Here is a 15,366-nt window from a genome sequence, read left to right as displayed (position 1 = left end):
TTTCTTGTCATGAGGGGCCCAAAACTGACCCCAGAATTCTCTTAGCGCTGTCTGTAAAGCACCTGGACAATCTCTGCAGGGCAGATAAGAAGGCTTAATTTTGGAGAGAAGAGCAATTGGATGCAGCATAGGATCTCAGGACAGAATTGTTCTGGTTTTGCCTCATACTTTGGTCTTTGATAAATCACTTGGGTTCCCATTTAGTGTTGTCCTGGGGCAGTTTACTCCAGATATATAATGGTTGTATTTGTACTGAAGCATCTGAGACTTCCTTTGTATTGAAAAAAAAGGTGATGAGAACAGTGGGATGGGCTGTCAATGGCAATGGCACTGGAAGAACTTGGTGATTTCTAGAGAGAGAGGTGTGACCACACTGTAGATGTTCACTTGCTGCTTCAGAAGCTGACCATGTGATTCCTGAGTGGGTCAGGTCTTGCGTATAAAGTGGGTTAATATGACTCAGACATCTTCAAGAAGGCTGGTCCCCAGTGCACCTCACTGGCTGCTCACTGATCATCTAAAATGGTGCCAGAGCCTGAAATAGTGATCTGCTGTCAGCCGGGTACTGTAATTCCTGCTCATTGGAAGAATAATGAACTCATTTTTAATGTGGTGGTTGAGTTGCCATTCTTCTGAGATCTCAGAGTCACGTGTGCCTCTTACATTGATTTTCTCAGCCTCAATGGGAAAAAAATTGGAGTGGAGAACAAGTGTCCTAAAGCAGAATGTCCCACCTCTCACTCCTGGCCCAGAGCAATTCCTCCAGCTCACAGTCCATTTCCATCTGCCTCCTCTCCACAAAGTTGAAGACCTCTTTATAATCTTATCCACTTGTTGGTCCACAGCTACATTTGGGTATGATGCTTCTAAAGATGTCCATGTCTCCAATGCAATGCAGTGAAAAGACCATGGTCAATGGTGGTTAAAAATTGCTATGTCTAAACGTGACATCACAGTAAAAGTAATATTAAAAAACTGCAGAAGTTGGTGTAAAAAACCACCAGCATGTTTATTGCCTACCTGTTTTTCTTTATGTTTAAAAATGGTTTAAGTATTCTTAATTCTGGTTATGAAATGCTGTATGTGTTTCTGATGCTAAAAACTCCAGGAATGCTTATCTCTTCTGCTCAGTGTACATATAACTCAAAGGTTTAAGTCTTTAGAACTTTTCTGGAGTGAGCGTGACTTTTGCCTCAGCAGAAAGATAACTTGAGGTGTGGGAGATGGGCAAATGATGCTTATTTAAGGTATTGCCTTGACAGAGTTGATGTCTCAGCTCTCCCATGCCTTGTTTTCCTCATTCCTCAAAGGCAGTGCCTTTGCTCTTCACTTGCTCTTTGTATGCTGAGAGTTATTTAAAAAAAAAAGGTTGAATTGCTGGAGTTCATCTTATTCTAAGGCACATCAAGCTTTCTGGCTTAGCTTTTCTTATTTTTAATAAGTGTCTGTATCTCCTTCTCCCTTTAGTGGTGTCGTGGCCAGACCTGCATCGCTGTATTTGGGATGTTTTGGGATGTTGCAGCCATCGCTGCAGCAACAGATGAGTTCACAGGCTCCGGGCTGTGGCTTTGAGCACTGGAAGTAGCTGGGCTGGAAAGGAGAAAGAAGCCTTTATGAGCCTGCAAATAACCTTCAAAAGTATCAGAGGCAGTCAAGGGAAATAACTTGCCAGCTATGTTTCTTGCTGGGTAAACTTTTTTCTCCTTTCAAGTGTGCTCAAGAGAGAGGTATGGGTTGTGGGGAGAGGTCATACGTTTTATTAGACCAAACTGATGGAGGTGGAAAAAACCAGGCTGTCTTTAAGGTGCATAAGCCTTTCTTCAGAGGAGCAAATTTCAAACTTAGTGGGAAAACAGGCTGGAAAAATTGGCCCAGGTTTAATTTAGTTATGTTAATCTGTTAAAGGAAAAGGTAACTAGTGTCTATGGAGCAGACGGGGAGGATTAGCAAAAAAGCTGTGAAAGTTTGAGGGATGAAGGCAACCAGTACCTGGTACCTTTAAAGTGGTGAGGGGTTTTGCAGGCAGATGCTATGGGACAAAATGCATCACACCATAAAGCCAAACAGCCTGTGTATTTAACTTTTTTTTTTAATGCTCAGCGGAGCCATGGGCATACAAAATCTTCTTAAATGTGGTTATTTTTGCTTTTTTAAGTGTCTAGCCCCTACTTGCAGCTCTCCTAGACTAACTAATCTGCAAAAGCAAATGAGAAACGACGGGTTTGTCCAAGAGGCAGAGGTTTAGCACGGCTTATCTTGAACCACTCTGTGCTTTTATAGGAAACTCTGCCTCTGGTCTTCCTCAGGGCTGCAAATGGGAGCCACCCAGTGCAGGAGCCAGTTGAGGGCTGGGAAATGTTTGGCAGCTGGAACAGTCAAGGCTGGGTTAAGTTTTTCTTTGGAACTCTGTAGAGTAAAGGCTTGTTCTTTGGCTATCATAGATTTGCTTATTTAATCTTTGTGTCTTAGATCTCTTTGAGCTTCAGTAGCAGGGGACTGGGGTGCACTCTTGTTCCCTGTGCACCTCAAATGGGTTTGCAAACATGGTTTGTGTTACGGTCCCTGCCCCAGAGCCAAGTTTAGAGGCAAAGCATCTCACCCAGTGACATGTGGGAGCCAACAAAGCATGTCGCGGCCCATGCTTTGGCATTGCATGTGTGCATATGGCCAAATTCCTTCCCCAAAATGGGGTGGTTTCATCTGTTCCCCTTATAGGAACCAGCCCGGGGGGTAGGGGAGCTGGCTGGGGGCCCGTGAGGTGGCATGGGCCAAACAGGCAGCAAGCTGGCTATTAACTATGGAAGATCACAGGGCTTGGGTGCTGGTTTTGCTTAGTTGAGTAGAAATAAAAATAGTCCAAGGAGCGCAGAGCTCGCAAGAGCTCCTTTTGTGGGTCCTGGCCCCGTGTGGTGTGCTTGGCCCCGATTCAGGGCTGGGTGCCATGCTGGTGCCGCCCTTTTGGTAGCAAAATGACTCCTGCTGTGGGCTGGAGAAGAGTTTGAGAGGTGGCTTCCTGGAGAGAAGGTGACCATGATCGTGACACCAGAGTTCTGATCTGTTCCCCATGGCCTGGGGACACAGCTGGGCCTGTGCACCTCACAGCAGCACGGGCTGCCATGGTGGCCGGGCCTGTGGTGACAGGGTGTGAGGCCAGTCAGCAAGTGCTGGAGAAGCACCAAAACCCTTTATGCCACTGAAAACTGGTGGTGTTTTTATTATCGAACCATCATGTCTTCCTGCTCAAGGATCCAAGTTGCTGGCTGGATATCGAATCACAGAACAGTTTGGGTTGGAAGGGACCTTCCAAGCTCGTCCAGTGCCACCCCTGCCATGAGCAGGGACATCTGCACCAGCTCAGGTTGCTCAGAGCCCCGTCCAGCCTGGCCTGGGATGTCTCCAGGGATGGGGCATCTGCCACCTCTGGATATGAGGGACAGCACCTGTTTCCCCAACTTTGACCTCTTCAGCAAATCTTCACCCCTGGCCGCACACCACCCAAGGGCAAAGATGTTTTGTCTATCTCCAAGCTGCCCAGCTCAAATACCCACTGTAGTGCAGCTTCCGAGCAGCTCTCATGGTGTTGTAACACTGTGAAATTTATGTGCCCTCATCCACGAGCTTCCTTGCCTTAACTGAATCTGGCTGTTGGGATGTTGCATGGGCTGTTATCTGGGGACAAAATGGCTTTTTAGCTGGGCCTGGCTGCCCTCCATGTGTGCAGGGATGTATGTGGGATGTGTGGTGACAAGTGTGCATGGAGATGGGGATGGGGAGGAGGGCAGCACGTTGCAGAGCATGGGAAAGCTCTGCCGCCGGCTCTGATCCCGTGGAATTTTACTGTACTGTCAGAGGGATGGCTATTTTGGGAGCAGAAGGTTGTAATGAACCACAGACGTAACCCTGCTTTCCCGCCCTGCTGAGCTAAACCAAACACCTTTTGGATCCTGAGTCCTTTTCCATTGCAAAAGTCCCTGGTAAATCTCCAGTATGAAGGTACATTGGTATTGTGCCACATCCCTTCACGTTTGCCCTGCGAAATTTCTTGTCTGATTTGTGCCTTAGCCACTGAAACTTTTACTTAAGTGATAAAACTTGTCGTTCAATTCTCTTGAAAGGTTTTGGGTTTGTTTTTTGCAAGGTACGAATCAGTGTTTTAAGAGCATCGTTCTTGCCTGACACAAACTGGGGTGATTTCCCAGATGTGTTACCTTAGCTTTTTGTTTTCCCTGGGGAAATTCAGAGGACAGTTTAAGTTCTTCATTGTCTCACACAGTGGATCTCAAATATGTTGTGACATACCATATTTGTTTATTTGCCAGTTTATTCGCTCTTGCTGTTTTCTCAGTACTCTTATAGACACGTTAAGAGCCCAGTCACTTTAAGGTGTTTGCTTACTTGTGTACACAATTATTTTGGGCACTGGTTGGGTCCTGTCAGTGTGGTGATAAGAATTAGTTGTGTATGTGATACAGTTTTGCTAATTAGCATTTAAAAGATAATTGGTTTGGCTTTTTAAAATAGATTTCCCCCTTCCCCTCAGGTTTGTTCCTGAGCACTAATTTCTGCCCCTTTTGCAAGGGGATGTAAAAGGAAGGCTTGTTTTTGGTCTAAATGCATTTCTTGACCTGTTGACTATGCAATTTTACCAGTAGTTTTATGGGTCACCTGAAGGATAGTGTGGCATAGAGGGGGAACAGGAGGCAGGAACTCTCAAAATGAGCTTTACCCTGAGTAAAGGGTTTGTGAGATAACTGTACCTTAAAACCATAATGTTTAATGGGCATTTGGCGTGATGGACAGCTGTAGCTGTCAAAAGCCTCTGATTTGGTTTGGTTTTGTTTCCTTTCGCAAAGCAGTCACTGATTGTGTCATAAAAATGAAATTCAAAATCCAAACCGATGTTGCTTATGGAGAACAAACGTTTACTATTGATTTGTTGGGTAAATTAGTAATAATTTTCTATACCTATTGGATGGTGCACCCCTTGACACAATAATTCCTCAATAAAGAGAAATGTGCATTCAGGAGACCCCAGCACCTCACAGTGTTAGTTATGTCCATGGGTTTGTGTATCCCGAGCCCAAGACGTCAGCGAGCAAACTCCTGCCAAGAAATCCTGCCTTATCAGAAGGGTCTTTCCTCACTTCCTGATGTATAATTGCTCCGTTTGACCTGCCGAGCTGTGCCCTGCCCTGCTGTCCTTCATGGGGTGACCTTGCCATCCCTTGGGTGGGGTTGCAGGAGGGTGAACCACAGCAGGATCCAGCTGCCGACCGGCCCTTTGCTGACTTGCAAAGGGAACGTGCTCCGCTGGCGCGTCAGCTGCAGCCCACGGTCGTCTGGACCGAGGGAGGGTAATTTGTTAACTTTTTCACTCTGTCAGATACTGAACACTGCTCCAGACAGTGGCAAAATGCTTTGCGTGTGTGTGGGGGGGTTAATTTCCGTGGAGGTTTATGTGTGTCTCTGTCACTAAATGGATGTATTCAGCAATCAGGTCACTTACAGACAGCCCTTCTAAGGGGGATGAGTTGCAAAACAGTATTTGTAGCTGCCTGTGAGAGTGTCTGGGTCCCTTCTTTGATTGCTTAATGGCTTTTGTTATGGTCCAAGTTGGGCACTTGAGCTTGTAGCTCACTGGTCTCCTTCCTAGTATTGACTGGGACAGTTACTGTGACCGTGTTTACTTAGTAATTGATCCCTTCTGCTGTTTAGAATCATAGAATCATTTATGTTGAGAAAGAGCCTTCAGATCATCAAGTCCATGGCGTGTTAGTTGTGAAGCAGTGGAACAGGCTGCCCAGGGCAGTGATGGAGTCACCATCCCTGGAGGTGCTTAACAGGCCTGTAGATGAGGCTTTTATGGACGTGGTTTAGTGCCGGAGTTAGGTTATGGTTGGACTTGATGATCTTGAGGGTCTCTTCCAATTATTCTGTGATTCTGTGGCACCTTTTACCTCTGGTATTTTGTGCATTGCCTGAATCCCGGTGGCAGTACATGGCTATCGATGGTGTTTGCAGGTATTGGAGAAACCCAAAAGTCCTGGATTTCTCTTCATTTCCAAATTTTTTTTGTTTATTTGTTTGTGTTTTTTTTTTTTTTTCTCCCTCTGGCTTCTAGAGAAAAAGCAGCATTTGTCTTCACAAGCAAGTTCTTTGACATCTGTTTTTGCATAGATTAGTCTTGTCGAGTTCCCTGGGCCAGGCAAGCAAAGCCAGGACTGGTATGACTTTGACCTTCTGACAAAGGCAGTGAGCAATCCAAGTTGCTGTTGGTCTAGTAGACATGAACTTTCACTGTAACACGTGGGCCAAGTTTGCTGTTACCCCATGCTCACATTGCAAATAGAAATGAAAAGGTCTTGTGGTCGTTGAACATTATATGCTGCTCTGTTTGCTCTCCTCCTCATAAAGAAAAAAAATTAAGACGACAACTGGAAAGAGCTGTAGGAATGAATTAAGGATTACTCTAATGTAAGAAGCTATGTGTTTCCATTAAGTTAAATGAAGAAGGGTTAAAAGGAGGTGAGATTGCACTTGGTGAATACCTGCAGAGATGGGGGCATGAGACTTCTGTTAACAGAGGGGTCTCTGAGATATAGGGATGTCAAGATCTAATGAGTAGAATTCAAAGTGAGCTGTACTCAAACTGGAATTTGGAGAGAGATTTGTTAGAGGGGTTATTAGAATAAGTGTGTGAGCTCTTCAAACCGAGACTTTCTGGACAGCTTTCTGAAAAGAGGCTGTTTTGAGTGATTCCAGGTCAAGATCATGATGTAGAGGCTGTTGAATGAATTTTTTTATTTGGCCTTTGTATACAGTTGGGAAGGCTAGATCCAGTTAAATCCTTTCTGAGTTTAAGCTCCATTAATGTATTTATCTCTGGCTCCAGGCTTGTGTCGTACTGAGCAAGACTTTTGTCTATCTCAAATTCCTGTCCATCAAATGAGACATAAATGACAGCTCATCTGTCTGTCTGACAGTTTAGCTGAAAGTCCATCTGGCCTTAACTGCCCCTTACAGATAGTGAGTGATGCTGAGGTGGTGAGTCTTGCTTTCGGTTGAGGTTTTTTGGTAAATGATAAAACACAGAGTAGTTTGGATTGGAAGGGACCTTCAAAGCCCATCCAGTGCCACCCCTGCCATGAGCAGGGACATCTGCACCAGCTCAGGTTGCTCAGAGCCCCGTCCAGCCTGGCCTGGGATGTCTCCAGGGATGGTTCATCCACCACCTCTCTGGCCAACCTGGGACAGTATTTCACCACCCTCAGCATCGAAAATTTCTCCCCTCCTTTCATGTAAACCCATCACCCCTTGTCCTATCACAACAGGCCCTGCTGAAAAGTCTGTCCCCATCTTTCTTATCTACCTCTTTTAAGCACTGAGAGGCCACAATAAGGTCACCCCGGAGCCTTCTGTTCTCCAGGCTGAACACCCCCAACTCTTTCTTATTAGAAGAGGTGTTCCATCACTCTGATCTTTATTTTATTAACTGGTATATGACAAACATTTTCCAAAAAGCAGAGAAAATGAAAGGTTATGTCCATTGCAGGCCAAAGTTAAGATTGTTCAGTGTCATAGTCACATGGTTCCATATTTCTTTTCACTATGTCTTACTATATTTCAGTATTTTTGTCACTATATGTTCAAAGCCTTGCCTTTTGAAAGGGCTTTTACTGACGGTGACAATGTTCCTGTGAACGTCCTTCCCATCCTCTCCTCATCCCCTCTCAGCCTTCCCACAACTCTTTCCTCTGCCCGGGGGTGTCCCCAGCAGCTGCATCACCTTCCAGGGAGGTGGATGCTGGTGACAGAGGCTGCCACTGGCATTTACACGGGCACGAGGGCTGAACTGGGATATCAACATCGCGGCTGCGAAAAGCACGGCGAGATGTTCGGTGGTCACGTCTGTGGTTTTACGCTGGATCTGAGCAGAAGCGTGTGTGACAACATGCAGCCCCTGGGCCGCAGGCTCCGGCCTCGCTCAGTAATGACTCAGGATGTTGTTCTTCCCTTCTGCAACGCCCAGGATTTTTCCCCAATTTTTCCCAGCCCCAGCTCTGCCTGGTGTGTGAGAGAGACCAAAATCAGAACTTGCCGTGTTTTAAAAGACTCTTTTACTTCTGCAGGCTTTTCTGTGTGCTTCATCCAACTGGTGATTTTTTTTTTTAATATTTTTTTTGCACTGTTGATGGCAGCAGCTTCATGGAACTACCGTAAGCTGCCTCTTAGTAATGACCTATTAGTGAAGCCAACAATAACAGCACTGTCTAGACCATCTGAACACTAAACTATTCTTTTGTCCCTTCTTCATTTGCTCTCTCTCCTGACTGAATTGTTTTGGGTAGTTCATGTTGACCTTCAGGTTCTCTATTTCTCCCTTTTAAAAAAATTTTCTTGTTCAGCAGTGAACCTGCTGTACTAAGACTGAAACTCTAGGTTCCTCTCTCTTGCACGAATGCTGGAACCGAACCAGTGTAACAGCACCAGAAATGAGTATCTGGAGGGTGGAGAGATGTGTCATCTTGGTGGTTTTTTGATTTCACTTTGTAGTTGATTTTACCAAGTGTTGAATGCCCTAGATTCACAGTGGTAGTGCCTGGGACCTGTAAGTCTTCACATCTTACTGAACTGAAAACTTGATGAGTATTATGTGTTAAGGTATTATGATCTTTATAAGATCTTGACAAAATGGATCAGTGGACTTTTATTAAGGTATAAAACCAACATTCCCATGTCCACTGTAGCTGCACTGGTTGTTGCTTCCCGAGGAGGCTCTTGGTTTCTTCTGTGCATTCCTCTCTTCTGGGTGACTATGGATGTTTCCTCTAATCCCCAAACCTTTGGGAAATTGATATCTTTGAGATCTCTCTTCTATTTGTTTGGAAGTGGTCCTTGGCTGGATGGGCTGGCAGTGTGATTGAATGAGCTTTGTCACATGAAGCTGATGTAAAAAGCACAGAATTAGGGTGTTGATGGGAAGTAGGGGAGAAAGAAATGAGTCTCCTACTAAGGGAAATAGCTGATAATAGAGAAAGCTGAGGATGGAAGAAGAGATGCTGGGGACAAAGGTACAGTGCTAAACAAATTGATTTTTAGGTTTCATTTTTGCTGTCGGTGTAATCAGCTTTTCTTTGTCCCATTATTCCATTGTAGAAATACTCCTGCTTACATGTTGTGCTGAGGAGAGAGCAGGCTTCATTGTACAAGTAATTCACCCCGTCAACCTAAAATAACTTGAATGAATTTACACAAAACAGTGCAAGAGTGAAGCTGGGCCAGAAGGTTGTTCAAGAGCAAGAACCTTTTCGCGTTGCGCAGAGTCAGTGGTTTCCATGAGTCTCCGTGTCCGTCTGAGCTCTGTGGATACTTTGGTGTTCTGCAACTTCCAGCTGTTTTCTTCTGGAGCCGCCACAGAGCCTGGGAAGGTGTTTGACATGTAGGCTTGATGCTGTCTTCTCACAAGGCCTGAAGCTACTTTGGGTCCTGCCGGTGCTGGATCAGGAGAACCTCATCTTGCTTGTCCCATGGGCTTGGGATTCCTGTTGATTCTCTGGCATTTTCCATCCCGTTCCCTTTTCTCACTTGAACCGAACAGGGAGCGAGCAGCCCGGGACAGCCCTTCTGCTGGAGAAGCTTAGGAGCGGCATTTGGATTTAATTATCCAGTAAGTCTCAGCGCTTGTTTGAATTTTGCCTGAACTGGCTGAGCTGGCTGCTTGTTTCCATGGAACAAAGTCCTCCACCCTTCTTGGGAGTCAGCTCGGAGACCCCAAGAGCAGTAATTAGGATGGGCAAGAGGCTGATTCTGGAAAGCATCAGTTCCTGTGCGAAGCTGTCATGGAGAGGAGTGGGAAGCGTTGGTTTTGCAACCGGTGATGCAAATCGTGCTCCTGCTCTGAAATTGCTTCAGACCGTGGTGTGGGGTTTTTCTCGCTTTGTTTTGGACAGTTGAGGCTTCAGCCGCAGTTCCTCTGAAACAGCAGTTGTCTCATTCTAAAAACACACTGTTAAAAGTAGTTAAAAAGCTATTTAAGCATATAGAAATACATTACTTCAAGGAAATACTGTATTTCTGCTTGTGCTTAAGTCATGTTCTTTCATACAGGAAGAAGTTTTCTTATCTTATTTTTCTAGCAGTGATGGCATGGGTGTGTATTTTGTGTTTTGTTTTTCGTTTGGTTTTTTTTTGACAAGTAACACTCATGTTTTATAATAAAATTCTCAAGTGCTCTTCAGAATACTCTTTTGCACCAGCTTTTTAATAGATGGAGGAACAAAGATGCTAAGTTGACAGCCTAAATACTAGGAATACCTTTTTCTCTTTTTTTTTTTTCTTCTGGTACCTGATTCAGGGCAGTTAGGACCCACTATTACGCCACTGATTCGAGGCTAATTAAGTTGATGGTTGGGTATTTCTGAAAATGGGCTAAATTTACATGGTTACTGAAAGCGAGTGGATTCTTCTTGCTTTGCGGTGTTTGGAGAGATGCAAAAGGACGCCCCTTGCAGAGATGTGCCGACTTTCTAAGGAAATGTGACTTTCACAGTCATGCAGGTGGGGTTCCAGCATCAGGAATTTCTGAATCTGTGTTTGGTGGACTTGGAAGACTGTGCTGCAAAAAATTGACAAAATCGGTGGGTAGGTAGAAGAGGAAGACTCAGTTCACTGAATCACTGAGTAGTTTGGGTTGGAAGGGACCTCCAAAGCTCACCCAGTGCCACCCCTGCCACGAGCAGGGACATCTGCACCAGCTCAGGTTGCTCAGAGCCCCGTCCAGCCTGGCCTGGGGTGTCTCCAGGGATGGTTCATCCACCACCTCTCTGGGCAACCTGGGACAGGGTTTCACCACCCTCTAAGCAGCTATTGCTTTGAGGGTAACAAGATGTAAACCAAACCCTTCCTGGACACTGGAAGCCCTTTGGTGTTCAAGGAGAAAACATAAGTCCTTGAGAGATTGGCCTTCCTTGATTTCTCTGTCAGTAAAAACTTGTCACAAGTTACTTTGAATACCCTGACTTGGTGGCCAGTGTAAGCCCCATGTCGTAGGAGAAGCAGTGAGAACATCCAGGTTTTCTGTAGATGCTGCAAGGGTGATTTCCCATCGCAGCCTCTCTGCATTTTGCAGGGTTGCTCACTTCCAGTGTCCTCCTAGTGAAATTACGTTCTAACCTCATGTCACTACTGTCTTTACAAGGGACAACATAACGTACCCTATAGGAATAACACTGAAGTGGTGACCCTGTATACCACATCTCTAGTGGTATCGGTGATAAGGTCCACTTCAGCTTGAAGATCTCTCTCTTTTGAGGTCTTTAGTGGTGCCACGTGCTCATTAGACATCCTAAAAAACATATGGTTCATGCTCTTAGCTCCAAGGTTAATCCCTGCAGGTACCTGTGGGATGCGGTGGGATCTCTGGGATGTGGTCTATGGGGGTTTGGGGCAGCTCCTGGGGGCTGCCGGGTCTGTCTTTTGGGGGGGAATGGTGGGAGCAGCTGACACTCGCTCCAGAAAACTTCGAAGTTACTCTGTCTGTCAGTTTATTCTTCTTTATTATTATTACTGTTGCCCTCCAGCAGACACTACTGTTGCCCTCCAGCAGACACTGCTGTCCCTCCTGGAAGATCCATGAGGGCACTGAAGGATTAACCAGAGATGCATCTCCTGGCAGATGCTGCTGGGCATATCCAGGGAGGTTTGGAGGTGAATTGGTGGTAAATTGAGTGGTTTTGCCAGCAAAAGCCCAGTTTCACCACTGCCCATTCAAGCCCCGTTTCCCCATGACATCAGAGATGGCGTTTGGTGTCGGCGAGTTCAGGAAACTCTTGTTGTGACTCGGGTTGGAAAAAAAGAAAGGGGTGAGGGGCAGTTTAGAGATTATAGCTTTGGTGGAAAATTCCTGGAAGGTGGTGTGTGGGGTTTTTGTTGTTGTTGTTCTGTGTTGGTTTTGTTTTTTTTTTAAACTTATCCCTTCCCTTTTTCCCTTCCCCTTCCACAAAAAATCTTAATTCCTTTTTTCCTACTACAAAATCTGTCTGGAAAACTGTGCTTGTGTCCAGAGGTCCCTTTTAACAATAACAAACCAAAACACTAAACCCAAACTATGAGAACATTCTAGTTCTTTTTAAATTATTTTTTTATTATTTTTTTTTTTTCTGAATGAGAACTGAAAGTTTTTCTTGACTGTGTTCTTGGAGCATTTCAGGTTGTGCTCCTGAACCCCTCTGGAAAAACATACCTTTGTTTTTAGTGGGTAGAGAGATGTGGAGGAAGGGACAAATGGAACCTTAATGTACTTTGATCTTTTATTTTTATTGATTGTATATCTAATATTTATATATATTCATAGTATATTCTTAATATATATAAACACACATTGCCTCCACAAAACCGTAGGTATTTTCCTAATGCCTGATGTAGGCATTGGGGCTCATTTCTGAGCTCTACAACAAAAGTGACACTGGATTTTAAACTTTCCCCCATTTTTTTTCTCTTATTTCTCTAATAAGATGGCTCTGGGTGCCCAGCATGCATGAGGAGGCTTTTTCTCACGCCTTTTATATTTTTTCATAGCTTCAGTCCAGAGAGAATCCGGCAGGAGAACGAGGAAAAGAGGAGGTAATGCTGGATCTGAGCATGAGGATCCAGGGCATCTTTCACTGGGGAAAGAACCTCAGTTATTTGGGTCCTGTCCTGTGTGATCTCATAGAATCAGAGTCATTTTGGTTGGAAAAGAGTCAGGATTGAGTGTAACTGTTAACCCAACACTCTCACTAAGCCATGTCCTTAAGAACCTCATCTATGCTTCTTTTTATCACTTCCAGGGATGGTGATTCGTATAGATTTTGACATCGTTGCAGAATTTGAGTTAATCTGCGGGCTGGCTTGGAGCGGGGATGTGTCTATCCCTGGAGACACTCAGTTTTACACAAAATGTAGTAGCCGTGTTTGTATTTTTACACTAATAGCTATGTGTGCCTCATACCTGCCTGTCTGGACTGTACTGTGAACATGGCAGCATGCAACAGGTTGTCACACCTTCCAAAAGAATATGCAGAGCCCTTGATCTTGACAGGGCTTGGGGTTGGTATTTTGCAGTGAAATAGTTTATAGCTGCTTTAAGAGACCATGACTCCAGATGTGAAAGTGTTGAAAAAGGAGGTTGGTTTCAGATCAAATGTGTCACTCCAAGTTCTTTAATTACTGCAGGAATCAGAAATACCGTATGGGCTCTCAGTGTGCGTCTCTCTTCTGCCCAGGGCAGTTGAGTTTGGTGCCTCTTCTGCTGGTTTTCTTGCCCTCTCCTGTGGTTTCTCATTGGCTCGAATTTTGAAAATCAGTTGTGGCTCTTGAGCCTCTTTAATGAAGAGGGAGGAAAAGAGGAGATGAAGAACTGTGGTGTATTCTATCACCTGTGTGAGCTTTCTGGGTCTGGAAAGGTTTCCATCCTGTAGAGCATCATCTTGCACCTCACAAACTGGATCCAGCACCCTGGGAAGTACATGTGGCCTATGGGTCCCTCTCCAAAGGGTCCCATGGGCAGCAGATGTGGGCTACAAGCTGGAGGAGCAGTGGCCACCAACATTCAGCCGGTGGCTTTTCTGTGATCTGTCTCACCTGTGGTGAAGAAACCTGTATTTCCAAGACCCAGTGGGCTGGAAGGGACCACAATGTGGTCTTTGAATGTCCTTCTTAGCAAGAAGGCTGGATGTATAGTGTCTTGTGATTGAGTTGAAAGATTGTATTTGCGATGCTGTATTTTTGCTCTGCACTTCCAGGGCTGATCCTGCCTTGCCGTGCTTCAGTTGTCTCTCCTTCTTTTGCAGATGAAGAAGCAGCTCTGAACTCTATTATGAAGGATTTGGCAGCGTTGGGCAAATGTGGGGGACTGCTGGACAACAACAGGAATAAAAACAGTGTCCACTCCAGCAAACAGGTAAGACGTTGCTTGAGTCCACCCCGAACTCCAGGAGACCAGGGAGGTGGTGGGCATGGTGCTCACCATGCTGGGAGAACAGAGTTTAAATGTTAGGACTGACATTAACAAATGCTGTAGGAGCTCAGGACTTGAGAAATAAAATAATTTAACAGAGGCATAGGCTTTAGGACCTCTTGAAGAGCTGAAAAGTAGCTGCAGGCATCCCTCTCTCACAGAGGGGAAGAGTGATACCCCAAATCATTCCTAAATATAGTGATAGAGCCCCGAATTGGTTTTAAATCTCAAATCCCACCCCCTTCTCCGCCAAGGCACTTCTTTATCTTGCTTAGGACTGAAAGCACAAGAGCCTGTTACAGGCTATGCAGCTTTAAGCTTTGGCTTAGTCAAATGTTTTCTATTGACAATGTTGATGAAATACAATATCTATCATGTGCACTTTTTACTTCAGATATTTGAAAGACAGACTGCCAACTTGGAGCTGCAGACACCCAGGCTCTCTGGGGAGGAATCATGTCATTCTTATATAAAGTGTTTAAATATTAATTACTGGTGTTTATGCTCCTAAACCCAAGCATTTTGGCCCTGTTGCACATTCAGAGTTGATTTGGTGAGCAAAAATGTTGTCCCTTGAGTGATGTCAGAAAGTATTCGCTGACATTGAGATAATAGCTCAAGCGGATTTAGTAGCCTTTTTGCGTATGGAACAAATACTATGTGAACACAAAAGTTGGGAAGAAAGAATTCAGTTGTCAAAATAGCAAGGAAAAAAGGGGAAAACTAATTGAGGGGACTGGGAAGCTGCTGGAGAAGCAGACGAGCAAATCTACTTGGAATTTCACTTCTGGTGCTGTGGCTTAGAATAAGCTTGCAGTCAACTTTGCAATGAGCAAAGAAGAAAACAAATTGTCATTTACTGCTGTCATGCATATTTTAATGGCACTTGTGCTACTAACAAAGAACTCTGGATGCAGATGGGGGAAAAATCCTTTCCCGAATCCCTCTAGACTTCCGAGCCACATGCAGACGAAAACACGTGCGCACATAGCACGTCTGTTTTAAAATGTGTCCTGGCGGTAGCAGCTGTCCAAGTTGAATCATTGGGTTTGTGTTCAGCTCATGCTGAAATAAGTCCAAGACGTTTACAAAACTGACCGGAGAAATTCAGAGCTGGCTCCCTGCAGCTGCAGGCGAAGCAGCCGATGCGGCGCAGCTTTGGATGCTCCGAGGGCAGCGTTTTCTGCGAGCTGATGGGTGGGGACCGTACCGAGCCATCTCGGGATGCTGTCAGGATAGCAAAGCTTTGTATGCTTCGCTGAAATAACCTGTTTGTTTTCTCACAATGGGGTGAAAATCCCTGCTGTTGTATTTGAAAACTGGTGCTGTAAACGCTGCAGATACAGAGTTAACCAGATATTTAGTTGAAA

General features: G+C 45.0%; 1 protein-coding gene across 2 annotated transcripts in view; it reads left to right on the top strand.

Annotated features, from left to right (window-relative positions):
• The window catches only part of LOC135985780 (mitogen-activated protein kinase kinase kinase 3-like), an 89,639-nt gene that overhangs the window by 28,565 nt on the left and 45,708 nt on the right, over positions 1–15,366 (top strand). For both annotated transcript variants that reach the window (XM_065629389.1, XM_065629388.1), the window contains exon 3: positions 13,830–13,939. In XM_065629389.1, the coding sequence (XP_065485461.1) occupies positions 13,830–13,939 (110 nt within the window). The remainder of the gene's footprint in view (positions 1–13,829; positions 13,940–15,366) is intronic.

This window comes from Caloenas nicobarica, chromosome 2 (assembly GCF_036013445.1).
Source record: "Caloenas nicobarica isolate bCalNic1 chromosome 2, bCalNic1.hap1, whole genome shotgun sequence".
NCBI classification, from domain to species: Eukaryota; Metazoa; Chordata; class Aves; order Columbiformes; family Columbidae; genus Caloenas; species Caloenas nicobarica.
Note: the sequence above shows the minus strand (reverse complement) of the source record. Positions and strands in the feature narration are given on the sequence as shown.